The sequence below is a fragment of the Seriola dumerili genome, unplaced genomic scaffold (genome assembly GCF_002260705.1).
Source record: "Seriola dumerili isolate Sdu_G_001 unplaced genomic scaffold, Sdu_1.0 BDQW01000291.1, whole genome shotgun sequence".
Lineage (NCBI taxonomy): Eukaryota > Metazoa > Chordata > Actinopteri > Carangiformes > Carangidae > Seriola > Seriola dumerili.
Window position 1 is genome coordinate 3,760,656 of NW_019174546.1, and position 26,859 is coordinate 3,787,514.

At 41.1% G+C, this 26,859-nt stretch overlaps 1 protein-coding gene across 1 annotated transcript; it reads right to left on the reverse strand.

Moving 5' to 3' along the window:
- Positions 1 to 161: 161 nt before the first annotated feature.
- On the reverse strand, positions 162 to 26,859 carry LOC111230983 (tyrosine-protein kinase yes). Its single transcript, XM_022757895.1, has 12 exons — positions 26,494 to 26,859; positions 16,668 to 16,958; positions 15,214 to 15,313; positions 13,330 to 13,428; positions 12,156 to 12,259; positions 11,731 to 11,880; positions 10,175 to 10,330; positions 7,575 to 7,754; positions 5,814 to 5,890; positions 4,890 to 5,043; positions 3,924 to 4,055; positions 162 to 2,151 (listed from the first exon to the last, which is right to left on the reverse strand). Exons 2-12 carry the CDS (start codon positions 16,948 to 16,950, stop codon positions 1,943 to 1,945), a joined length of 1,644 nt encoding a protein of 547 aa, XP_022613616.1. The 5' UTR covers positions 16,951 to 16,958; positions 26,494 to 26,859; the 3' UTR covers positions 162 to 1,942.

Below are 26,859 nucleotides of genomic sequence, written 5' to 3' on the forward strand. Positions count from 1 at the left end.
TGCCATTTACTACTGTTTATTGAATGTAAAAAGAAGGCAAAGTACTTCTTACCTGTTCTCAATTGGTGTAAATAAAAACCAATACAAACCAAAGAAAGCGTGACTCCATTAAAAATGTCAAAATCACCGTCTCTTGCCAAGAAAACAAAACAGCTGAAGGAAACCTTTGAGTAAATCTTTTATTTTTTCTGTACAAAATCATATTAGTTACCATTCTCAGTAATGTCATTATTATCTCCCCGCTAGTTCAAGTCCCCGTCTTTAGGAACAATCAGATATTAGGTTCTCGTGAGTGACGCACAGAAAGAAAAGACAAAAAAAATGTTCACATCTTTGTCCAATTCTTGAGCTTTCTTGCTGAATTCTATCTTCTCAAATCTCTCATCACACACAGTGGAAGAACTTCTAAAAACGTGTTAAGGGACTTTTGTATTCTCAATCTCTGTAAAAAGCACTCAAGCCCCGTCTGGACCACAGTGTGTGCAAGGTGTTTATCCTTGTCTGCGTCTAGTTACTTTGTTCCAGAGGTGATCCACCAATCGCCTCTCCATCACTGGGAATTGAAATTATAAAACCATAGAGAAAGCTCCACACACTGCAAACACCATTCAAGACGTTGCGGTAAACATCACTGGATGGCTTTGCATAGTCGCATTTACAAATGAAGAGATTTGTTTTGCGTAGTTGTTGGCTTTGGATATAACTTTCCCTCCAGCAGACACAGAACTAAGGACACTGGTGTTTAGTCATGGGTTGGTGGGATTTTACTGAGAAGAAGAGGAAGAAATCCTACAGCTGCATGTATGATTTACATGGTGATGTGAACCGAGTAGATCCAGCAGTTCCCCGTACCATCAAAAAAATGGGATGACTCATCTGCTGCGACGTTTGACTGTGTGGATGTGTGCGATATAAAGAGAACTATGTTAAGAGTCCATTTACAGCAGAGTTGTGCAACAAAGAAAAGACAAGATGCTAACTTCAGATTAAGTTTCACAGCTGAAGTGTCCATTTCAAAACATTTATAAAATGTTAAACTGTCTTACACCTGTAAAATATCAAAATACCTCTTTATGATTTCAAGTCCCCAATTTAAATGAAAAAAAAAAAAAAATACAAGTGTAATAAACTGATGTGATTTCCCATTCAAGTGACTGAGTTAAAAAGAATCATGCAAATCACTTTCATATTCTCATTCGTCCACCTGATCACACCTGCTAAAAATACTTTTTTTTTTGCACATACTGTATGTACATCTGGTTCGATCTCTCAGTACATTCTTGCATCCACACAGTTCACCTTTTTTCATATACTTCACTTCGCCCTTCTCCATCAAAGCTTTACAGTCACGGCACATACTCGCAATTCAACCACAGTTGTTGGTCACTTAAAAAAAAAAAAAAAAACATACTCATCAACCTACATATTCAAACCAAACTCATGTACATATAAAAGATCTTGACTCCAATATCAAAGAATTGTGTTTGTAAAATAAAATAAAATAAAATAAAAAGGGGGAATTGGAGCAGATAAGGGAAATTTATCATTTAAAAAAGTAAAAAACTGTGCATCTGCAAGTAGATTTGAAATTAGGAGGAAATCCCTCTCTTATTGATCACAGTGTTGTGGCCAGTCCATATGGATTATTCTGATTAGCAGGGTTCCCAGAGCTTAACGTACCAGCATCAATCTGCATACTTGGACACTTCCCCGAATATTTGGTCCCCAGGTAAATACAAGGGACAAACCTCTACTTCAGAAAACACTTTGTCTTGCATGTGCAAGTATGCCAGTGTGGTTGTGGACTAGTTTGGAAAACCTCTTTCTCTGCAGCTTCAGCAAGGCCTTCGCGGCCTCGTTGAACTTCTCTGTCGTCCCAAGTTTTGATCTCAGCTGATGTACCTCTCTGTAGTGCCAGAGTTCGCCCCCCAGATACCCCAGACTAGAGGTTGTCCCCTGGCTGGTACTGTGGCTCTGTGGCTGTGAAGTAGTCTTCCAAAAAGGACTGGATGTACTCGAATGTGGGTCTCTCATCCGGCTCCTTCTTCCAGCACTGCCTCATCATCTCATGAAGAGACTCGGGGCAGCCCTGGGGGCACGGCATGCGGTACCCTCTTTCTACCTGCTCAAGTACCTCTCGATTAACCATACCTAAAAAGAAAAAAAAAACAAAAAACAAAAACCACAAAATATGATGTAAATGAACTGCAGAAATTTTGGAAGTTGACAAATACAACTTAAATGAAAAGCTAATCTCACAAAAGACCAACAACCCATGAATTTCTTTTGATTTAACATAATCATGTCAACGTCACTCTGTCGGACGTCATACTTATTTGTTCTGGATTTTACCAAAGTTTTGTGGTGAAAAAGGAAAGGGTAAAAGTTTTAATTAAGGAAACAACCCAGTGTGCAGCCTGAGGCAGCAGAAAATGTTTGCATCATGCAGTTTACAGAAGGAGAGTATGCCCACGCAAACACGTCAAAGGAGAAAAAGAAATCCTTTGTGAAAGTTGGGTCATTATTTCCTGTAAGACTTGTTGACAATATGTGGTTAAAACATATAGAGGGCAAAAACATTGTTAGTGTTCTGTAGAAATAAAATGTGATCAGAAAGTAAAATGTCCCAGTGTTCTAGCAGAGCGAATTTCCATAGGTAACATCCGTGTACTTGGTAAGTGTTTGTAAATGACAGAGATGACTGTTTATATCTAAAGATTGCCAGTCTCTTCACTCATCAACTGCAGTAATTTCAAACAAAACCCAAACAGTACTGCATCATCTTCTGGCCTCTTCCTGCCCCGCTGGAGCACCAGAGTTGTGGATTCCTTCCCAAGACAGGAAGACAGGGATCCTGAACCCTGTGACACGGCGCAGAAACAGCTCCATGGGGAGCTTAACTGCAGCTAAAAGAGGTTATGACACCGAGTCAGTGGTCGTGGTCATAGCTGCATCCTCCCCTCCTCTGCTCCTTCAGCCCCCCCCCCCCATCTCTCTGTGGGAGAGTGGGGATCAGATTATCTCACACTCGGAGAGAGGAAAGGCCCGCAGCAACTGCTGAGACCGTGATACGGTGGCGGTGGTATGGCAGATGTCGAGGTGTTAGCGTGATTTATGTCTTGGGTCTGAAATCCTCAGCTCTAATGACATGCCTGTCATATATGTGAGTGTGTGTAGGTATCTATATATACACAGACTAGGATAGAATAAGATGATGCGTTCCCATGCAGATGCTTGGTATACCTGCCTCCTACTGCTGCTTCCACGCTATCAGGGAATAGAAATAGAGCTCCTCAAAAAGACCACGGGACAAGAGCCACAAATGTCCAGTGAGTCATAAAACAGTTTTGAGAAGGGGAAGGAGGGGGTTCAGTCTCTGCGGTGAATTAATTAGACTGAATGGTTTGCACTGAAACCAAGACAACCATAGGAGCCAGATGGCCCTCTACAAGAGATGGTGGTTAAGTCTGCCATATGGCGCACACTGTAATCAGTGCCAGTCAAACCCTGTCAACACCAGTCCTGCTGCAGTACCGCTCAGAGACAGCAGGGGGCAGACGCGAGGAGGCAGATGATGGGGCGGGTAAGGGGGTACTTTCCCATGTACTGTTAAGTCATTAGACATCTGCGTTGACTCATATCATCTATATGCTGAACTATTCTGATCTGCCTGTGTGAGAAAATGCTATTAAAAGCTTCTGAATTAGAAACAGCATGTCGGAATAATCCTGAAGCAAAGATGAATGAATTATTCCCGTGAGGAAAATTTGACAGCACTCCATTCATGTTCTTTGGGACCAATGTATTCTAGACAGTGGGGAACTAAAAGAACAAAAAAAAAAAGGAAAAGGAAAAGGATGCCTGCCATGTAAAGTAAAAACACATATCTGCTGAGCTCCTATCTGTGCAGCTCTCATCCTCACCTGGGTATGGTACTCTGCCCTTAGTCACCAGCTCAGTCAGTAGTATACCAAACGACCAGACGTCTGATTTGATAGTAAAGCGGCCGTAAAGAGCAGCTTCAGGGGCTGTCCACTTGATGGGGAATTTAGCACCTGGTGAAGAAGAAGGGAAGAATCAAGCAGGAGGAACAGGCTTCGAAGTGATCAATGTGTTGATGTTTATGTTTATTTTCTTCATGGATTAATGAAAGGCAGAAAATGAAAAGGCAGCAAATTCTGAGTTTTGATTTATGAATCCAGGGAATGTTTAGTGTTTTTCCTTTAAAAAAAAAAAAAGAAAAGAAAAAAAAGAGAGAAATTAATTGGCGATTCATGTTCCATTGATGGACTTATTGATTAATCAACTAATCTTTTCAGCTTTAAATGAGTAAAACATTGTGGCCGAATTAGACAGAACATATGACGACAGAAATGTGTGTCAGCATGTGCTTCAGTTCAAGTAAGGATCAAATGTCGGTTCCTAAAAAGTGAGGGCGGTAGGGTTGTTAGGGCTGTAACAATTATTTACATTATCAATCAGTTGAGTTGTTTTTTAATCAATAAACAGTTTGATCTACAAAATGTCAGTAAATAGTGAAAAAGCCCACAACACAAAGACATCCAGTCCATCCTACCATCCCACGAGTGAGAAGCTATAACAAGAGAAATTTGCCATTTGTGCCTGGAAAATTAAAGACCAATCAATCAATCAATCAATAAATCAATCAATCAATCAATTATTTGATTTAGCTCTAAAACCAGAAGTGTTAGGCTGTAATGGTGGTATGGAGTTGAACTGAAGGTACAGTGCAGGCATTAAGTATCAGAATAACTTGTGTTGTCTATTTCGAACAAGTTCAGCAAATACGTCCAGTTCTGAACACAGACAGACAGACAGACAGACAGACAGACAGAAAGACAGAAAGACAGACAGACAGACAGACACACCTTGTCTGGCGGTGTACTCGTTGTCCTCGATGAGCCGAGCCAGGCCAAAGTCGGCGATCTTACACACCAGGTTATCGGCCACCAGAATGTTGGCAGCTCTCAGGTCCCTGTGGATGTAGTTCATCCTCTCGATGAAGGCCATGCCGTCTGCGATCTGGGATCAGATTGGACAGAACAGACCAGGCACAGAATAGCGTCAGTATGCAACCAAATTAAAACTGTCACAGAAGGCCAATTTTTAGCTTTGAATAACACTGATCAAGACTGGTCCTTCATTCATGTTACATTTGACCCTGATTTTAATGCAGACGAAAATACACAAAGCCACTAAAAAAAGATTATCAGCAACTGTGACAACAAGAACAACTGGATAAATCTTTAACACATCTATCCAGCGCCTCCTCACACTGGCTGTCAACTCCCTGAGAGGCGTCTCAGGGTTTCAGCCTGCCTCAGTCTAATTCTCAAACACTTTTCCACTCCGCTGAGTGGGGAGCGGAGGGAGCCCGGGAGTGTGGAGAGGTGAATTAAGAGCAGATCACAGTAGGTGACTGAACCAGGGAGCTTAAGTGGCCTCTGATGAGTGTTTAAGTGCTACAGGCAGTTAAGTGGTGGAGAACGAGGGGAAGCACATACAGCGGTGAAGGGGGGGACGGGAGGGGAGGGGAGGGTAGAGATGTCAGGTTGGATATTAAATAAATATGAGAGCCAGATGGAGAACAAAATGAAACCCTTATTCACAGATACTGAGTATTTGACTCATAACACAACTACACACACTTATCCACACGGAACTCATCGTTTTACTGCTGATGCATGATAATCCTTCCCTCGGACCGAGTTAAAACAGGAGCTGGGCAGGTGAAGGGGCCCAGGCAGCTGCCGCGCCTGTGTTGATATTCAAATGCTGAGGTTTGTTCCTACCTGTGAGGCCATGTCCACCAGCTGCGGCAGCTTCAGATATTTGCCATCTCCCTCCTTCAGGAAGTCCAGTAAACTACCTGTCAAGAGATAAGAAGAGTACTGTCAAGCAGAATCAATACATCAAAAGTAAATGAAGCATCACTTGAGACAGCGGTTCAGCAACACAAATACAAAAACAAAAACAAAACAACAAATCCACTTGGAGGCAACATGACTGTTAGCATAGACCATGAGAGGCTTTCTTCATTCAGCTCAGCTGTTTTGTCTTCTACTTCAAATAGGAGTTTCAACACAGTTCAACTGTTTATTATATTTATATTACTAGAGGTTACAATTAGTACATCAACAGGTTTCTTCTCAGGATTCATATTTTACCAAAAATGATTATGACTGATGAAATTTAATCATGGGTGAGTGGTTACAGTTAAAGCTATGGCATATCCCAAGTTTTGCATTTATTACATGGAACTCCGTCACTTTATCTCATATACATTTTTAAATTTCACTGTAATTTAACAACTGCATATAACAACTTGAAAATTAAACCTGGTTAATTTGCCGAGGACACAGTGCTATGTGAAATCTGTGGGCTAATTAACAGAAGCACTGAAATGGGCGTTGAAACAGATTAGGATTTATTCTGCTTTCCATTTGAACTGCAAAGTGGGAATTTCTGACTTCCCTAGTCGAAAAATACCAACTGAAACCTCACCAGCATCAACTTCAAAATCCAAGATGGCTGCTCTACACATCAACAGAAGTGAAAGCTGTAGTAACACACTTTTCGTTGGCACCTCTGTCTTACTTGTGTCTCATTAAATCAGTTGTACACACACTACTGTTCAACCTCTGTTGCTACGGTGTTAAAACCACGTAATGTGTTGTTATCCACTGGTACTGCTAACAATAACAACAAGCAAGCAACAATAACTGGAATTCAGCATTAGGTATAAGGCCGGAGCGGCTAAAGTCAGATTAAAGAGGCCATTCTTGGTGCAGCATCATCACCCGGATAGTTTGGAAAGAAGCTGTGAGGTAAGGACTCACACTCTGAGAGCTCTGAGAAAATCTACATTAGTATTCTGTTGTTACATTGAACCCCTATTGAAAGACTCTAGTGGAATAATAATTTGTGTCTGATATGTTTGTTCCACATGAAACCTCAAATAAAAAAAATAAAATAAAATAATAATAAAAACACCTACACAACTACTCCTTTTTTCTTTTCTCTTCTTGTTGAAAAGTCCAAAATGTCTAGAATGCAAATAATGTTTCTTATCAAAAGTTTAACTGCTTGAAACAAGATGTTTCCTACTTCACTGAGAAGTCGCTTCTCAGTATAAGTGAACTGGAGGTTTCAAGTTACCACATCAAACTTGTGATGTCACGAAATGACTCGGAGAAACTTTCCTTCCTCAGCATATGAATGTGAAAACAGCCTTTTTGTGTCAAACTCTGAACGTACATCATTCTGCACAGAGAAGCTCCAACAACAAAGTGAAGGAACAAGAAGCGAAAAAAACAAACAAAAAAACATTTGAGTGGAGGGGGGCTTTAAGGTAATGATAAAAACTGAGTAAACAACAGCTAGTCTGGTTTTGGTGGGTTTATTCACGCCTGAAAAAGATCAGTAGTGCAATCTACAGAGTCCCTACTGTGTAGGGATTTGTGTAATCAACTTTCTCTCATTGCTATCAGTCAATCAATCATGTGGCAAGTGTTTGTCTCTTTGTGTACGTCTGCGTGCAGCTCTGTCCTCACCTTTGCCCATGAACTCGGTCACGATGTAGATGGGTTCCTCAGACACCACAGCGTAGAGAGGCACCAGTTTGTCGTGTCGCAGCTTCTTCATGATCTGAGCCTCCTGCAGGAAGGCCTCTGGAGACATGGTGCCTGGCTTTAGGGTCTTGATCGCCACCTTGGTAGTGCCATTCCATGTGCCTGAACAAAACAATCACTCATGTTTGAAATACACCATAAACCAAGGTGTCATTGAGGAAATCGTTCATCTAAGACACTTCCAGTTTATTAAGTGGCATACACTGCAGAACTAAAACACTGCAGGTGCATTAAAATACTTTTTCTCTCCTTTCAAGTGATTGAAATGTCAACCTAAAATCAACCTCCAGTGATCTCTGGCCGTGCTCCCATGTGTAAAGAGCAGCTCGGGAGAGAGAGAACATGACAGCTTAAATAATCAGCCACTTCCTGGTTGAGAGCCACTTACTCACGCCCTGCTTACATACAATGAGCTGAGGCAGGAGATCTACTGCCTCCGTCACAAGGCTGACCTTCATGAATGAATCATACTGAACAAACTGCTCCCTCACACAGACAGACACACACACACAGACACACACACACAGACACAGACACACACACACACACACACACACACACACACACACACACACACACACAAGCTGAGAGACAAAGTAGGGCAATGATAATATCTAATAATAATATGAGAGCAGTGGAAGCTGATGCCACAGGCAAACATTATTTGTTTAAAATAAACACACGTGAGTGAAGTGGGGATTTTCAGTACAGAGAGCAGAATACCCATCAAGAACAAACAGTGCAGGGAGAGACAGAGAGAGGGATTCCTGGGATTGCACAGTGGAGGCTTGCAGGTCGAGGCTCGCTCTAGGCCATGCTTAATGAAAGGCTGAGTGATGAAAGACGAGTCGTGTTCGCTGAAAAGGCCCCCGCCTCGCAACCAGGCTGGAGAACTGAAGCGTAGGAGGTGACCTGTGATTACTGAGCTCTGTCTGTGTGTGTGTGTGTGTGTGTGTGTGTGTGTGTGTGTGTGTGTGTGTGTGTGTGTGTGAAACCAACATCAATCAGTAATCAGCATTTACATCAGTATGTGGGCCAGTGTGGCAGCACAGCGAGCTCTTTACTGAGGTCACTTGCACTCCATTTTGTCCTAACATGAGTCATTCCATAAACTAACCCGGCTCTCATGCGTTTAATACATCTGGATTGTTTTACATTACATTTACAGCACTTATGAATAATGCACAGCGGATACTTTGTTTCTGTATGTAAGCCCTAATGGCCATGTATGTATACTTACGAACATAAACTTGTTTTTACTGTTTACTTATTCATGAGTGTGTCAAACACCCGTACTACAGAGTGTAGATATGCATGTGTGTTGTTGCCATAGGATGTACTGCATGTATGAAAAATGGATGTCGGAGGCCATGGACTAATCCCTGTGTATCTTTGGAGGACAGATCCTGAGGCCATTCATCCCTCAACAGCTGCCATCGAGTTTCCATCTACATCAGCAACATCAGGCTTCCATACACTACACTCTGCCGACACATTTCTCACACATATGATTCGTCATGGGGGCTTTTACACATTGTCAAGGGCAACTTTCATGGCAACAACTCTCTTTCCTTCTCAGTTTGTGTGGAATGAACAGAGGAAGTCACACAGAAGCCCTGACCCCTTTCTAGGCCCAGTCACATAGGCATTTATCAGAAACGTTCCTGTAGGAAATCTGTTCATTTCAATAGGATTGCCACAATCAGTGGATTCTGGAGCTGAAATTATTAGTCAATCATTAATTTAGTTGACCAGCACGAAAGTAATCAGCAAGAATTTTGATTATCCATGAATTTTTATGTTTTTTAGAAGGTCCAGATTTCTCTGGTTCCTCTTCAACGTGACGATTTGCTGGTTTTCTTAGTCATCTATAATGTTTAAACTGAACAGCTTAAAGCAATATTAATATATCAACTTGGGCTTTTATTAATTTTTCTATTCTCTGACATTTTATGGATGAAACTACTTCAGTGATTAATCTAAAAAAATATTCATCTGATTTATTGTTAATGAAAATATAATTGACTTCAGCCCCAAGTGGAATCACTTGCAGAGCTCAAGGAAAATCACACAGTGTTGTCATGGGGACCACATGCAAAACGTCTTGATGGTGCTGATCTTTGAGGGAATGGAGAAAGTCCAAAATATCCTGATATATGATATTAGCTGTGTTCTACTGTGTAATTGTATCTATCCTTCATCTAATGGATTATAAATGGCTCCACAAAAAAGATGGTGGTTTGCAGCCAGTCATTAGACAGGAGTGAACTGCATATATACTGTGCTTTTACTGAGAGTTAACTGTATTGAAAAATTGTCCAGTTGGTGTGTGAGAGCGCAGCTCATATCTGTATCACCAAAACAGATACACTTATGCTAAAAGCTTTTGTGGGTGGGATGAGTGGCCCAGATGTTCATTCAAAGACCAACTTACAAGACCATATGCACGGCAAACGTGTGTGTGCACGTGTATCTGAAACACACTGTATATTGTGTGCTGGAGTAGAGTATTTGTCTCTCACCCATCCAGACTTCTCCGAAGCAGCCCTGGCCCAGTTTGACCTCCAGTCGCAGGGACTCTCGTGGGATTTCCCAGGCATCCTTAGCTAGTCCCTGAGTCTGAGGCTTCACCGTGGGACACACAGTCGTCAGCCTGTAGCACAGACCGTCCGCGTGCTCTGGACAGAAAAAGACACGTAAAGACACACAGAGGAGGAATGAGCTTTAAGTTGGAGCTTGTCAGTGATCAGCCTGCTTATTCACACCAGCAGCCCGTTCAACAAAAACGCAACCACTGAGTCGTGGTAAGTGCATACACAATCCTAACAGGAAGCAGAGCCACACTATAGTATGAGGACTGCAGAAGTGATGAATTAAATATTACACTGCTACATGACAGCTGTAGCACAGTGAAGTCAGTCCTCACAGAATAAGCATTTATTTTTTCTACGTTCTCCTCCAGATATGCTTCAGTGTTCTGGTTATGTCACCTAAATGACGTGAACCATGTTGAACTTAAGAATTTCATTTAAATTATAGTAAAGAACATGAGGAACAGGGTGTTTGTTATCCAAGCCTTTTCAGACACAGCCATATAGCTGACAACTTTGTCAAAGGTCATTTGACTTCTGCACACAGAAAAAACAGCCTGTTATGCTCAACCGCTTTACAGGTTATATACATTCTGCATATGAGGCCCATGTTTCTGCACGACTTCTCAATTATTCCCGACTTGTGTCCGGACTTCATAAGGCCACACTTAAGATGGATATGAAGGAGAGTGGAGCTTTCAGTGTAGCATGAGCGCTGCAGTGAGTGAATTACATGAATTATGTGGAAGGGAGCAGGGCAGGGTCAACAACACAAGACCAGAAATGAAATGTTAAAGTGTCACATAACAAACATCCTCTTGTTTATTGATCCTGCTTCTAGGAATTGGGCTGTAGTCTTCCAAAGTTTTCAATAAACAGTTTGTCTTGCGTGTGTTTACATCATGCAGACGCCTTCTTGTGACACACCACAGGGGGATTTTTAAAGAAGAGCTGCCTGCGCATAAATATTATGCAGATTACAGCAGGCTTAATGCTGCTTTTTCTTTCTTTCTTTTTTTTTTTTTTGAAATCAAATTTCTTTTTTATTCATGCTTCTTTTGGCTTAAGTCTCACATGGTTTAGCTTTTTTGGGGACTTTGTCATGAGCTGTGACCGTGTCAGTGAAGATACCGCTTACAACAGAAGAGAAAAAAGCCTCTGTTAAACATATTCAATAACATATCCCAGCAGCAGATCTGCAGCTGAATAATGCATTTCCCTCTGCCAGCGCTGCACTCGTCGGCTGGAATATCAAAAGAAATAAGAGCAGGGAGGAGGGAACTGCTTGTACTGCAGAAAGCCTTCAAAAAGACAACAAACCCCAAATGACTTTTTTAAACATGTTTGCCCAAATCACGTAGTCCACAGGTTCACATGAGTCTGAACGGAAAAATAACCAACTTGCTCCTGGAGCTGGAGGATGTGTCCAGCTGTAAACATCAATTTGTCTAAATGCTACCTACAGTAGATGTGGACGGGCCGCATACCTGTGTAGTGTTTCACCAGCTTCTGTAGTGTCTCAAACTGGGCCCGAGTGGTGATGTAATAACCACCGTTGTCCAGCTTTCGGATCTTATAGTGTTTGACGTTGTCTCCCTTCACCTCGTCCCAGTCCCGGATAGAAAGAGAGTAAGCACCTTTAAAAAAACAACACAGGAAATATGTCAGATTGCGCAACACATAAACCAAAAGAAACTCAAAAACGACAACAAATAAATAAGAGAATACTCTTGATGTCTAACATACATGAAAAAATTTTACTTTGTGCCATGGAAATTCACATAAGACTAACATAAATTAACCTCGTCCCTGGCCCAGAAAAAAAAAAAAAAACCTTGTCCTCTGTGTTTCATATTAAAAACTACAGCATTATTACCATCATGTCTTGCTCTCAAAGAATAAACCCTCTCACCTTTGGTCGTCTCACTCTCTCGTGCCAAGAAAGTTCCCCGCTGGTTCCCTGGAAGCAACAACAAACGCTCAGCGTCTTTGCGGCCCATTTTACCAAAGTACCATCTGCCAAAAGAGAGACAATCACACAGTCAGTCACAGATGGAGCTCTCGCTGTCATACACTGCACAACAAGTAGAACAAGATCTTCTTATTCATGCAGTGAGAATATGACTGGTGATGTGATTGTTTAGATGTTGGAGATTTGGAAATTCTCTGGTTTCATATGAAACTAGTAAATGCCGTCATGATACTGCCAAAATAAACATTGAAGACATAAAATATGTTGGATGTTCGTCAGCGGATCATTAAACATCAGGAATTTTTATGTGGTTCTTATGTGGTTATCTTCAAGCAACAAAATGGCTTAAAATCTCATTCAATATAAATCCAATTTTAATTCAAACCATACTATTCTCATTATAGCTTACTGCTAACTTTGCTCCAGGCGGTAGCTTATTCCATTACATATAAAAGACCCATAAAAAAAGTTCATCACAATCGCGATGAATAAATAAGCAAAACATTAGCTCATGGCTGTAAACAATCTTAGAATTTAGCTTTTCTTCTTTAAAAAGAAACACCTTCTATTTCCAGAAATCCCTACAGGCCCCGTCATGTTCGAAACGAGCTGAACTGTCTCACCTCACAGGCATATTCTGTTTTCAAGACGAATTTTGCGAAGGCCCCAGAAATCCTATCTCTGTCAATAACCGGTACTCGCTGTTTTAGACGAAAGGCAAAGTTAACTGGCGGGGTTACCCAGTGTTTTATTTTTGATGAGTAGCTTGTATTAGTCAAATATCCATCAGCCAATCAGAAACCAGGTCAAAACTGTCTAAAAGCAGCACAGTCCCTTAACATTTCTGTCACACCGGTTGAACAGCAATGGGAACACCAGTGGCTCGCAGTGACAATACAGGACTCCATTGTTTTTAGACTCTCTGCCATGTCTGTGTGATGGGTTAGTCACAGTGTGTGACCGCCCAGCCGCATCATGTCGTCTTAATCAGAGGAGGGTGAGAAACAGGAAAGGAATGAGAAGGAGAAAATAAAAGCGGAAGAAATTAAAAAAGGTTAGAGAATGACAGCGACAGGAACAGATATATTGTTAGAAAAGGGCAATGAGTTCTTACTCTTCAGCCTGTATGGAGTCAGCGGGAGCCACGTAGTTACTGGGGATGTAACCTTTCTGTCCGGTGTTGATGGAGCGAGCCTCCCACCAGTCGCCTTCCCTGAAGAGAGAAGTCGATTAGAAATCACAAGCACGCAAATGCATGACTGAAAAATATACCTACTCTGAAAACAAGATTGATGGTATAAAAGTAAACAAAGATAAAGAAGGAATAAGCTTAATTTACGCGCCATTCAACCACGTGAGGAGTCTGACTAATCATGTTGGGGGCGTTGTTAATAAACCATGTCAAGCAGTCCACAAAATGTATCAAAAGTAGCAGACCCTTGACTGATGCATTATTAACATCGTTAATACTGATGAATGAATGCATCTCTAATCTTTATTTTTTAGTCAGCCCTGTGATAACGTGACGACCTGTCCAGGGTGCACCTTGCCTCTCACCCAGTGTCAACCTGTATTGGCTCCTCTTTAGGTTTCTCTTGACAACTCAAACATCTGGCCTTATTGCTTTTTTGTGAGGCATCACAAGCCGGATAGGCTGAGGAAAACTCTGTTTAAATTGTGACCAATGAATTCTGTGAGGTTATCTTATGTGTTTGTATGTAAAATCTTAATCTGAAAAGTAACTACAGCTGGTAAAAAGGTAGCAAAGTGAGAAATACATTTCCCTCTGAAATGTAGTGCAGCTGATGCAGCAGAAAAGGGAAAAACTCAAGTAAAGTGAAAGTACCTTAAAGCAGTCCTTGAGTAAATGAACTTAATTACTTCCCATCACTTAAGTCAAGTAACTGTAAGTAATTGAAAAGAAGATGATAAATGCTTGTGGATAGCAGGCACAGTGTAAAACCACTTAAAACTGACTTTAAACTATGCTCAAAAATGTTTTGTGCTCCATTTCCACAGTTCCTGGTGTGTTTTACAGCAGATATGTGGTTTTAAACTCAAAGGAGGGGGAACTGAAGTAAAAGGAAAATCTGTCTACTGGCATTTTTGAAAAACTGAGCAAAATTGTCCTCCTCCCACCTCTCCTCTGCAAGCAGATGGTAGCTTCATTGCTACAAAATGCAATGTGAACACAGACAGTAGTTGAAGTCAGTACATGATGGATGAGGGCAAGAAAATTTGTGGAGCACTTGGAGCTCTGCCTAATTTCACACCTGTTTACACCTGGGGAAAAAGATGATGCTCTGCCAGTCGGCAGTAAGGAACGAGTAGAAAAAACGTAATTATAATTTACTGCTATTGCCTTTTATACTACAGCAACAGAACATCACTGAAGATACTGTGGAGAAAATGATCACAAATAATGATAAGTACCACAGATGCCACTAGGACAAACAAGAGCACAGTTTTGGCTTTGATTCCTGCAACAATTGAAATTTATTGTTAAAAAGACAAGAAGTAAAAAATGAATTGTTCTTCTCATTATTCCCCTAATAAAGAGGGAAAGTGAAGAAAATGAGCAATGGTTGAAAACGATAATTGAATCCATGATATTCTAATGAGTCTGACCTTCAGGCATATTTTCAGTGCACCGTCTCTGAATATAGACTCTGTAAATATTGTTAACACATACATTTATTTAGTCCTTCACTAAATGCTGGAAAAGTGGTACATTTCACTGTATCCAAAATATAACTCACTAAACTGGAGGACAGATCTGTGGCGGGAGAAAAACGATGGAGCTAAACAGATGGCCCATTAGAGGAACCCATTAACCCAGACAGATTTCAGCCTTAATATGAGACCTGAATACAATGTGGGATTAAACACACACACACGCACACACACACACAAATGGAAGGTCACCGCACAAACACAACCACATACACACACATCCACGCAGCTGGAGTTGGTCAGTGTAAAAAGCAAATGTACTCACGTGTTGTTGATAATCTGGAAGCGATCCCCTTTTTTGAATGACAGATCATCCGACGTCCTCGCTTCGTAGTCGTACAACGCTACGAAAAATGTCACGCCACCTGAAAGTCAGAGAAACTGCGCCTTAGAGGTGTGCACATACCACAGCTAGTTCATCCCACTGAGCCTCAAATAGCTGCGTATCTGATTCCTTTAAAATCGACACAATAAATGAAAACAACACCCACCACCTTGGACCTCTAACACAGACAACAACATCCTCGTTTTGATTCTCTTGTTACTTTCATAATATTTTACACTTGACTCAAGGTCTCATTGAGTCTTATCTTAACACATAATTATCAAACAGATAAACAATTATGCTAATATAATTCAAGACTGTATCACGGGAGGACCAACTGTGTTTCTTTTGAAATGTCTCACTTCCTGCACCTCAAAGCCCGGACTAAAAATACAACCAGCTCAACCAATGTGGATACCAATATATTTTTTCAATGAATCTCAACCTCTGTGGTCAAGTCAGTGAATGAAACTGATGTATATCATTTTGTATATCATGAAATGAGCAGATTTGTCCCTGGTCTTAAGTGACAGAGCACAGACGGACAAAAGGACTGGGATGCATTTATCTTGAGGAGGAAATTGAACAGGCAGGATTAGATCTGCAGGAGCCCCTCAGGCCAGATTATCCTCCTTTAAGGAGCGAGAAAGGGACTGAGGGATGTGTGTACAGGTATGCCTAAGTGTTTGCATGCATGTGTGTGCCTTAAGAGGAAACACCACTCTTGTGTGTTGTGTACTTTTAATGTATACTTTACCCATCCAATCAATGATGTATTAACCAATTGCATGAGATTACTTTTCCTGTCACCACAAGTCATCTTCATCAGCAACAAATCCGGAAATAAAAAGTCAAACTCTTGTTGGAAATAAAAACTTTGAAAGGTGAATAAGTGAATTCAGTGTGTAATTGTTTCCTGTGGCTCAGGAGACGCCATGCCTGCCGCATTGCTTCCTATATTACAGACCTATTTTGGGTTTCTGTTCGGCCTTGATGTTTTGGCTGACTCATTTCAAATGTCTAATTTGCATAACATCTGCTGCTCATAGCATCCTGTGCATAACAAATGTTCAGCTGAGTTTATTCTATAGTTGTACACTGATTTGCACATAATGATTTGATTGAAAAGTTGAGGAAAATTGTTTCAGAAACTAATTTCAGACGTATTAGGTTCTATTTAGTTGAATAAATGTATATCCTTTACTTTCGATTCCATTATGAAGCAGCTCATGTTTTGCCTTGTGTTTCTGCTGTCGGAGGCTTTGGGACCCAAACCTATATGAATTTATTCGAATAAAAAAAGGGCACTTCATTCATGTTGAGAAACTTTCAAATCCTTTTCACTGCTCCCCTGTTTTCCCCTTTGAAACCTTAAATCCTCTCATCAGACTGACCTGTGATGACACTGGGGAAGGGACTGCTCACAGCCACTGAGGTGAAGGAGGTGGAGGCGCCACCGAAGGGCGTCATGACCGAAGACGCTCCACCAAAGGGTGTGAGGGCAGCGGCATGACTGTTGTAGCTATTGTTGTGTGTCTTCATAGCTGGTGAATGACCCATCAGGGTGGGGTCGGGCCCGTAGTGGCCCAGGTGGGTGTTAACTGGCGTGGCATTCGAGTTGTCGGGTCGGTACTTCAGCGCCGGGCCCTTGTCTTCTTTACTCCTGACACAACCCATCGTCGAGCCTGCAGGACAGAGGAGGATTTGATTTAACTGTTTTGTTACATTTGTATAGATTAAGCCATAAGTCTACTGCCACACATGACGTGTGCTGTCAATGAACTACATCCAACTGTAAATGAAACCTAACATGCAGTTAACAAATATTCTCTGGAAAAATCAGATACACATTTAAGTTGTTAAATACAAACTGTAAATGTAGTTTTGCTCCACTATGACTTATACAACGGAAACAAACTTTCTTCAGTTAAACAAGGAACTGCTTCCAAATCAGACAAGACGACAAATCAGACAGTTGAAATCTGCCAGAAGTATTTGACAATGAGAAACGAGGTGCTCAATGTGAATACTGTGAAAAGAGCTGACATGTGTGAAGAATGGATGGATTTTAGTACAAGATATAGTTTGAAACAGAGATTACTGAAACCTGCAAAGACCAGACATGCCACACATTAGTATGTCTACCAACATATACTGATTTCAATTATCTTGAAATGAAATCCGATCTGTGTGTGTGTGTGTGTGTGTGTGTGTGTGGCGCGCGCATGTAAGGTTTGGGAATCATAATGACCATAACCATAATGATGGTATCGCGATACAATGATACTCGATAAGTTGCAAAATAATCATCTACGATACATCACAATATCTGTGTAACTGAAGAAGCAAAAATACCCCAAAAAAGGCAAAAAGCAGGAATTATATATTCATTCACTGCATTGCGGTGGTGAGGTTATCAGTTCCACCATTTGAAGATAGATATTAGGAACTTAACAAACAGCCTATTGGTTCATAAATTAGCAACAGCAACAACAATGTGTGATTTCATGTTTTGTCACGAGGCTAAGATTGTGTCACAAATACAGACAAATAATTATGATATTGTTCATACTAGCCTGAAGCTTTGTGGAGGGTCTTAGCATAACTGCAATCCAGACAAACAAAGATCAAAAGCCAACCAGTGACCTCATGTGACCTCATGTGACCTCACATGAGTCACAAGTTCCAACAAAAGCTTCTCAAGCTAGCTGAAGTAGAAACTAGATCGTATTGCAGCCTATGGCCATTTCAACTCTCCCCTGTGATCACACTATCACTGACACAGTTTTGAGAGAGACAAAAAGCCCTTCGGTGTAAAGAGTTGGTGCTCTCCCTTATGAGCTGACTGAAATATGAAAACCCTGTGTGTGTGCGTGTCTAAATTACTTCACATAAAAAGAAAGATAAGACAAATTCTACTCATTTTTTTTTTTTTGCTCAGCTGAGGTTTTTTTTATGTTTAATGTTTTGAAGAGTGAGTCACTGGGGATGTCCTTACAAAAAGAACATCCTGTAATAGCCAAATACTTGTCGGTTTATAAGTGTATAAGTTTATGTATGTGTGTGTGCTGTCATGAGCCGACAGCATCATCTACAGAGGCTGCTCTATTTACTCATTTTCCTGTCACCTCTGGCCTCTTGTGTCATGCCCTTCTGTGCAAGTGTGTGTCTGTCCGACTGTACACAATAAAACAAGCTGCCACTGCAAAACAGATGAACACTCAACTACAAGGCTGATCAATGACTCATATCCTGGCATGTGTAAAACAAAGTTACAACACAGTTTCAAACGTCTGTCACTGACAGGTTACACACTGGGGCTTGCAACAGAATAACAGAGGTGTGTGCTCCTGTCATTCATAGAGGGAAGGCCAACAAGGCCAAGACAAAAAAACACAAAGCAAGACAGGAGAGGACAGTGTCTATGCTCCAGTGGCTCTCACAGCAGCTATGCTTACAGTGTAAATAACTGGATACCACCACTGCACTGAAGCTTTAGTGCTGTCCCTCACTTGTAAGTTGCTTTGGATAAAAGCGTCTGTCGAATGAGTAAATGTATATGTATGTATGTACGGATAAATGTATAAAAAGGATACCTGTCTTTACCAGGCCAGCCATAGCTTTAACCTATCTACTAATGCAGTAGTGTGTCCTTACTGAGGTCCAAATATTCTGTGAAGTAGAAATTTACCTCCTTTCCACTAACGTGAACCAACCCAGAGAGCCGCCGTAGAGCTACATGATTGTGTCATTGTGTATGTCTCTTTCCCAACAATGCAAGCACCAAGCACAACGCCAACAGCAGACTACATCGTCTCTTTGTGTCTTTCTTCATTTTTATGTCCACACTGAGGGTCTGGTTAATGCTGGGCATTGTTAAATTTCTATTTCTACTCATAATGTTTGCATTTAATCCCTAGTTTCTGCTGTTTTATTCTATGACAATCCTGTCATTTTGATGTGAAGACAAGTTTCGTATTTTAGCAGAAAATTTGATCTGTGGCTCTTTCACAAGTTGAAAAAAGGTTATGCAGAACCAAATATATATAAATAAGTGAATAATAATCCAAATAGGTGAGATGCCAAATACAGATCATTCCTTCGCTCTAAGAATTGTAATGGTTGTATTGATTTGACTTTCTTCTACAAACTGAAACTAAAACTAACTCCCCTGGTGAAAAAAACAATTCATTAGTCTCTACTGACAGTATGGCCTTGGCTTGTGAAGGGCAGCCCTACAACTAAACCTAATGAGGATCAACAATCAATCTATAGATCTACTGACTTCAAGTAGACTTCTATCGACTTCCTCGCATGAACAAACAAGATCGACCGAAAGCCAAAGCTGAAGCAGCACAAACTGACAGTAAGATGAATGATGGTGGGAGCAGGATGAATGGAGATGAATTATTATGAAGAAAACAGACAAGTCTAAAGAGCAGGAAGGACAGTGTGAGAGCCAGACTGATGCTGAACATCATCTGATATGTTGTTTCTCCATGTGTAGTTGTTCTCACAGTCAATCACCACAAGTATTTTTGAATTTAACCCTGTAATTGGCAGATAGCAGCATCTTGTAAGAGAACCTGCTGCACTCTTCAGTATCTAGATGCCAGATACAAAATGTACTAGATGTGGATGGAGATTAGATTAGATGTACAACAAATGAAAATACAATCAAACCAATACCTTAAATTCTCAGTACAAAAAAAAAATTTGAACATGCCAGTTTTTGTCAGGCCGTTGTGAAGATAAAGCTTCTTAAAAAGCAGTTTCTAATATTTTCTCTCCAGTAAAGCTAAAAATTATTATTTTGAAAATGAATTAATCATTTTTTAAACAGCAGCAGCTTTTCTTTCTCCTATGTGATAGTAAACTCGATATTTTGGCTTGGGGGAATTTTTTTTTTTTTTCATTTTACAGACCCAACAATTTATTAAGAAAATAACCATTAGGTCAATCAGTGCTGAAAGTACCTGTTTTATTGCAGGCCTACCCAAGTAATCTGACCTTCCTGATGCTCACTGCATTCATGCTGTTTCTATACACTAAACCAAAAAAAAAAAAACATCTCAATAACCACAGCCTTTCACAACATCCTAGTAGAAGCCCCAGACATGAGAGGAGAAGCCAACATAAACACGAACATCACCTTTGACCTTAACCTGTCGCACGTCAACCACTGCGTGTTTCCAAATATCCAAAACACTTGGTGCCTGACCCTAAAGCTAATGCTACAGCAAACTAACGGCTGAGCTGAAAGAAAACATAGTGAAAGAGTGTCAGTGGAGTTTAAAGAGGGTATCAATGGTTCAAATCCTCTGCTGTGTCCTGGAAGCAAATACCCCTGACTAGGGCTAATCCTAAAGAACAGACCAATGTTGATTGTGATGACTGTAAGAACACAGATTCTGTTTCAACCAGCTGCTGATCCAAGTGAGCACAACACTAGTAGTAGCAGGAGTAGCTGCTTTAAGATAAACCCAACCATCATGATTAACAACGATAGGCATGGCAAATGATGACTAACCAGCTGATTAAAACACTTTCACTTTCTGTTTAAGCATCTCTACTGATTAAAGTTCCCAATTTCTGTCATGTAATTATAGGCAGAATATATATATATTTTTAAACTCCGCTTTCCTCAACAATTGGCAACTTCTCCTATTTACACTATTACGCACCCAGAGGATTTGCTCCTAAAATGGCCATGAATAGATCACAAGCCTCAGCGAGCCCACAGGGTTGGCACATGATTTGGCTTGTCAGACTCATTCAGTGCCCACAAGTTTCACTTTGGATCCCTTCTTCTTTGGCACAAAATAAAAAATGTGGCCTACAGGAAATCTGGAATTAATCTTGGGATATCATATTAAAATGTGATTTATTACTGGCTCAAAAAGGACAACATTAATAACAAGGACCAAGACTGTCTTGTTTTTAATGATATGATTCACTGTTCTTGCTGCTACAGAGACCAAACAGCTCATTATTTAAGGACAACCAGAGACCTTAAAGGAGAGGATTGCTGAGGAGCTGGGGCTGACATTATGCTGCTGTCCATAGCCAATCCCAAAATCGGTTCTAAACCCGATCCTAAATTCACCAAGTTATTAATCTTTTTAAAATGTATCAATCCTAGATTGATTTGAGTTAAGTTCTTTCAAAGTAGTCTTTGAAAAAAATAATAATAGGGATTTAAACAATATATTGTTTACAATTTATATAACAAATGCACTACCAATCTTTTGAACCACCCGTGGAGAAAACCTCACCTCTCCCTATTTAGTACCACAGAGAAAGGCCTTTGGTTTCCTTTTTATTCAGTCCCATCCACCTTTTGTTATGGACAAAGAGAAAGTATCTTGTGATGCTCCCCCCACAGTCTCACAATCCCCTCAACTATACAATCCCATACACATGCTAACACCAAGCAACACAAATGCTAATAAGGGCACAGACGCACTATCCTTACAGTGGAGCCAAAAACCCCAACAATCAATCAAACCAAGTGCTCCAATTAAATATTCAAAACCACCAGATGCTTCTACACACAGGGACAGATTTACAACTGCAGCTGGTATGAATGGACAGTTTTATCACTGCAGCAAACTAAATAAAATCATTGTAGTACACAACGCATGCTATTTTATGGACTATTCTATCCAAAATACTTCACTGTGTGTCACACATTTGCAGCATGGTGGGTTACCCCCACCCCAGTCCAAGTTTATCAATGGAGCTATCGAGTATTTCATTCAGATTTATAAATGTCCTAACATGACATGTTGAGAAAAATCTCCCATAAAATACATTCAACTGAGAATATTTGTGGCTGAGAGAATGATTACCCCCCAGTGTTTGTTTCTCCAGTGTGTGACAAATTTACCAAAACTAATGACAGCTCAAATCGACTTCACAGCAAATCAAATTACAGGCAGATTATTGTATCCTCTCTCGGATGGTTTCCTAAATGAGGCTGTTACATCCACAATGAGATTAGCTGGAAGAAATGTGCCATTCTTTTGGTGGCTCCAAAGGAAAACAGTAAATACCAACCGGAGCCAATGCAGAGATGTGGGTCATGGATCTGACGTAACAACACTTCTGTAAATTGTTTTTTAAGCATGTTTTTATCTGTAACACTAAGCACTCAGAAGTTAGTGAAACAGCTTGAGATACTTTACTCAACTACAAAACCAAAACTTAAATCATTTTAGGATCAGAGGTAAAAATGTATATTACCATACAAAAGACTGAAAATTTAAACCATTTTGGCAATCTGGCATAGAAATGGAAGTACATCCACACACTCTTTACTCCCAGCCATGCTGTACAGGAGCACACAAAAGGCAGTGGTATGTGTGCAAACAAATGCTGGATCCAGACCCCATCCAAGGACATGTGACATGTGAGGCCATGTGCCAGACTGCCAGTGATGCCGTGTCAGATTAAGGAGACACAGACTGCTGCTTCCCACAGGGCTGAATACAAACAATGCTGGAGAGTGGCAAGAGGAAAGCCTTGGCTGTAGCTAGCATGCAGGCAACATTCAGGAAAAACAATCCCAGCACTACACGTTCTCATGCCCAGCAGCGCTACACTTTTTTATTTGCAGAGTTTACAGGCTAACTCATAACTGTACTAGAGTCAAATTTATGTGTATAACCCAGTTATACAGTTATAGTTACATCTCAAAGATCTGTACAGGCACGTGCTGTACCAAGAACTGGCATGACAAATCAACACCCTGTCTTAGAAAAGTGTGGTAGTAGAACAACTAATGTATATACAGTATCTGATGAGCCAATCTTCCTGCACTCCATCAGAGTCCTTCTATATTTAGCTTTGATGTTGGCCAAGCTTTGTGTTATTTTTTGAGATTATTTTTATCAAGCAAATTCCAGAGCTTCTGCTCTCATGAACTGCCTAAGTGCAGTTGTGATAGGGAGGGTACAGTAGAGGATACAGTAGAAATGTCTGCTGCAGAGTTTGTGTGACGCATTCAGGCACGTAAAGTATGACGCTGCTCTTAGCGCTCGTTGCCATTCTGACTAATCAGATAAGACGCAACTGTGGCGAGATCTGGGAGAGGCCCTTCGACCTTTGAGCTTCTGCCTTGTGTAACCTTTGCAGTCACTTGGGACAAAACTATGACGCAAACTGTGCTCTTTACAGGATGTATATTCAGAAACTAAAGTACATGAATGGAGAATTTTTCTTCCACACTAAGACTTCATTTTTGAGTAACAGTGAGTATGGATGGATATCAAATATCAATGCTGTTTCTGTACTGACCAAAATATGTCTGTAGGATAGAGTATCAAAAGCTTCTTTGATCAGATGGTTCCATTTTTGCCAATTATGTTTAAGCAAAGCTCATTGGCTGCTTGATGACATTCAACCTTTGACAAGTCCAGCTTCTTTTGTTTGAGAGTAACTTCCGTCTAGATTTTAGATTAGATCTAGAAAACATATCTGCACTGGCCTCTTTTCGTTGAAATGTGTGAGGCCATGTTCACACAGACAACAAAACAGCGCCTTCATTCATTTTAATGGCACCACTCTGTCAACACAGCAGGGTGACAATGCAAAGGACCCCAGCATAAAAAAAAGAGAAAAAAACTGCAGGATCATTCTGCAACTCACATTTTGCTGAAGCAGTGTGGCATCATCCAGCAAGGCACTTGGCATTACACACTCCTGGTAGAGTGTGTTGCAACTTCAAGAGCTGTAAAATTGCGTTTCCTAGTATCTACAGACCACTGTGCCTTTGTTTCAGACGCATTTATCTCCCTTGATTGTATTTCAGGGGCTGTAGGGCTGCTTTAGTTGACTGACTGATTAGCAATGGACAGAAGAACAATCTGCAACTATTTTGACAATTAATAAACAGGAAATAGTAAAGAAAAAAAAAAAACAATAATAATATCAAATATTCTCTAGTTCCAGCCTTTGAAATGAGACAATTTGTTGGTTTTCTCAGTTTTATTTCACTGCAAACTGAATATCTTTTGGGTTTGGACAGTTGGTTTGACAAAACAAAGACATTTAAACAAGTCAGCTTGGTCTCTGAGAAGCTGCAATGGGTATTTTAAACAATAGACTAGCAATCAATCAATAATGAAAATGGTTGTTAGTTGCAGCAGTTGTTAATTTCATTGTCTTTCTCATGGCTGAAACAACATGCCTCCACCAACACAGCCCCTCATATTCTTTAAATGCAGGACTATTTTAGGTCCGAACACCCACTGAGTCTCTTGAACCTCTGACCATATTCAACATCACAGTGAGGTGTGGTCAGGTCTGTGGCACTGTGACCACGCCCAGCTGTGATGTAGCATGGTAGTGCCACATTGCATCACTCCTGCGCAGGGTGAGGAAAAAGCATGTTGCCACGACCAGTTGGTAGGGAAGGCCAGATTATTAGACTGGCTTCAGAACTTCTAATGAAGTCTAAAACCCATGTGTCATTTTCCAGTGATATAAACCAGAGAAAAGCTGCACAGTGTCACGTTTGAGAAGCTGAGACCAGCGAATAAATCAAACACTACGATGTTGTTGATTTGTTTTCAATTGACCATCAACACTTTGAAAAAGACAATCAGGTTGCTCTTGAGTGTGTGCATTACAATGTTTTAAGAGGTTTTTACAGGTTTGCTTGGGCAAACCTCAGCACAAGAAGTCTGCTAGCAAACTGCTCATACTGTGAAAGATAAATCCGATACATAATCCTGGACGTTGACAGACTTGCTCTGTAAACACTGGCCACAATCACAATCGCAGAGATGTGAAGGTACCAGGGGCTGCAAACCATTACTGAAGCGTAACTCAGTAATTGCCCTGGCACACTCTCTGAGGCGCAGCTCGGTCTTATCTTCAGGGCAGCCTGCCATCTCTGCCAATCACAGTGAGTGGAGGGGGCCGGCGGAGGGGGAACTTCCTTCCGCATCCATTCATGCCATTGAGGCCACCTGCTGTGCCTGTCAAAGGCTAGAGGGAGGCTGGGATAGAGAAAGAGCCATCGTTCGAGCTATAAAAAAAGAAGAGCTCTTCTTGTTCTCTGTGCCCACACCGCTGACTGTGGATATTTGAAATCTGAGAATCACAAATACAAATGTTTGTTCAGTTTTCCAACATGTGAGTGTGTCGCGTTATGACTTTGGTCTTTCCACTGCGGTACAACAGCTTGGAAGCCTCTAATCAGTCAAACTGTAATGATACTGTAGAGTCTTATTCGTGCCGTGAGGACACTCGACGAGTATGCAAGGATCCTTCATGCCTCCAGTTAAACTGAAGTCCCTGAACCCCGGCCAACACCACCTGTTAGTGCTCCTCACTCCTCTGCCAAACAGCCCTCTCCATTCCAGCTGTGTGTGTCTGTGTCTGTGTGAAGGAGACACGACTGTCCAGCCAACTGGGGCTGTTCTAACAGAGGGATTACCATGGAGGAGGATTACTGTGGCACCGGAGTATATAAGCACACCAACAGACACATGCACAGTCAGGGAGCTGAATATATAAACATATACACACTGCAACTCAACATTACAGCAGCACTCCTATATTTTAAGCCACTGAATAAACACAAACCAAAATTAGTGCAGTTTGAGTTGCACCATCACAATAAAGGCATGAGAGCACAGAGTTGGAAACTGCTGGAAAAGGCTTAAATTCCAGGGGTTCTGACATTTTGGAAACTCTGTTGTAATACAATATGTCTTGCAATAAAGGCCCATTACAGCTGAGGCCTACAGCAGCTGATTGTGTGTGTGTGTGTGTGTGTGTGTGTGAGAGTGTGTGTGTGTGAACGAGATTGGGTGAGGCAGACAGAGATTCAACTTAGTTATGTGAAAGCAAATCAGACACAAATCTAAAATGAAGCTGTGCAAGCTACAAAAAAGTGATAGGAATTGTTATTCTGTTTATTTCATGGCTAAAAATGTGCGAATGTAGCACAGTCCTTGCTCCAGGACGGTTTGGGAGTCTTTCCTCATTGTTGTCTTCTCCCATCGGATTGTACAAGCAAAGAGCCACATAGATCTGGTCCTGGATCAGGGTCAACAACGACCCAGGCTTTTATTACAATGTAGCACACAGAGGAAACTCTCCTGAACCCTTTTCCCAACTTTCTCCAAGTGTCACAGAACTACAAGGCCCGGCTCCCTCCACTTCCAAGACAAAATGTGACTTTTTTTTCCTCTAGCGAGCACTTCTTACCTTGAAAGCGACCTTAGCAGTGTTGTACTTCGGCTACATGCGTCCTGTGATCTTTTTCCGCACGTTTTTATTTCACGTCGCAAATACAAATGAGAGGAAAAGAAAACAGCCGACACCAGCAGTCTCTCTAACGTGGAATCTCAGTCTTCCGTCTGTCCCATACCGATTAACTACTTCACCAGCCCAAAGTCCTCCGCTGGGATCCTTAATGTTTCTTTAAAACGAGGACGAGGACACGCCGCCAGCTGACAAAGACTGCTTAATATGGCGGGGACACAGCGAAGCAAAACAGTTAAAATATCCAGAAATCACCGCTCGCTGATAGGTTGGGGTTGCCCTGAAAGACACACAACAATAGCCGGACGA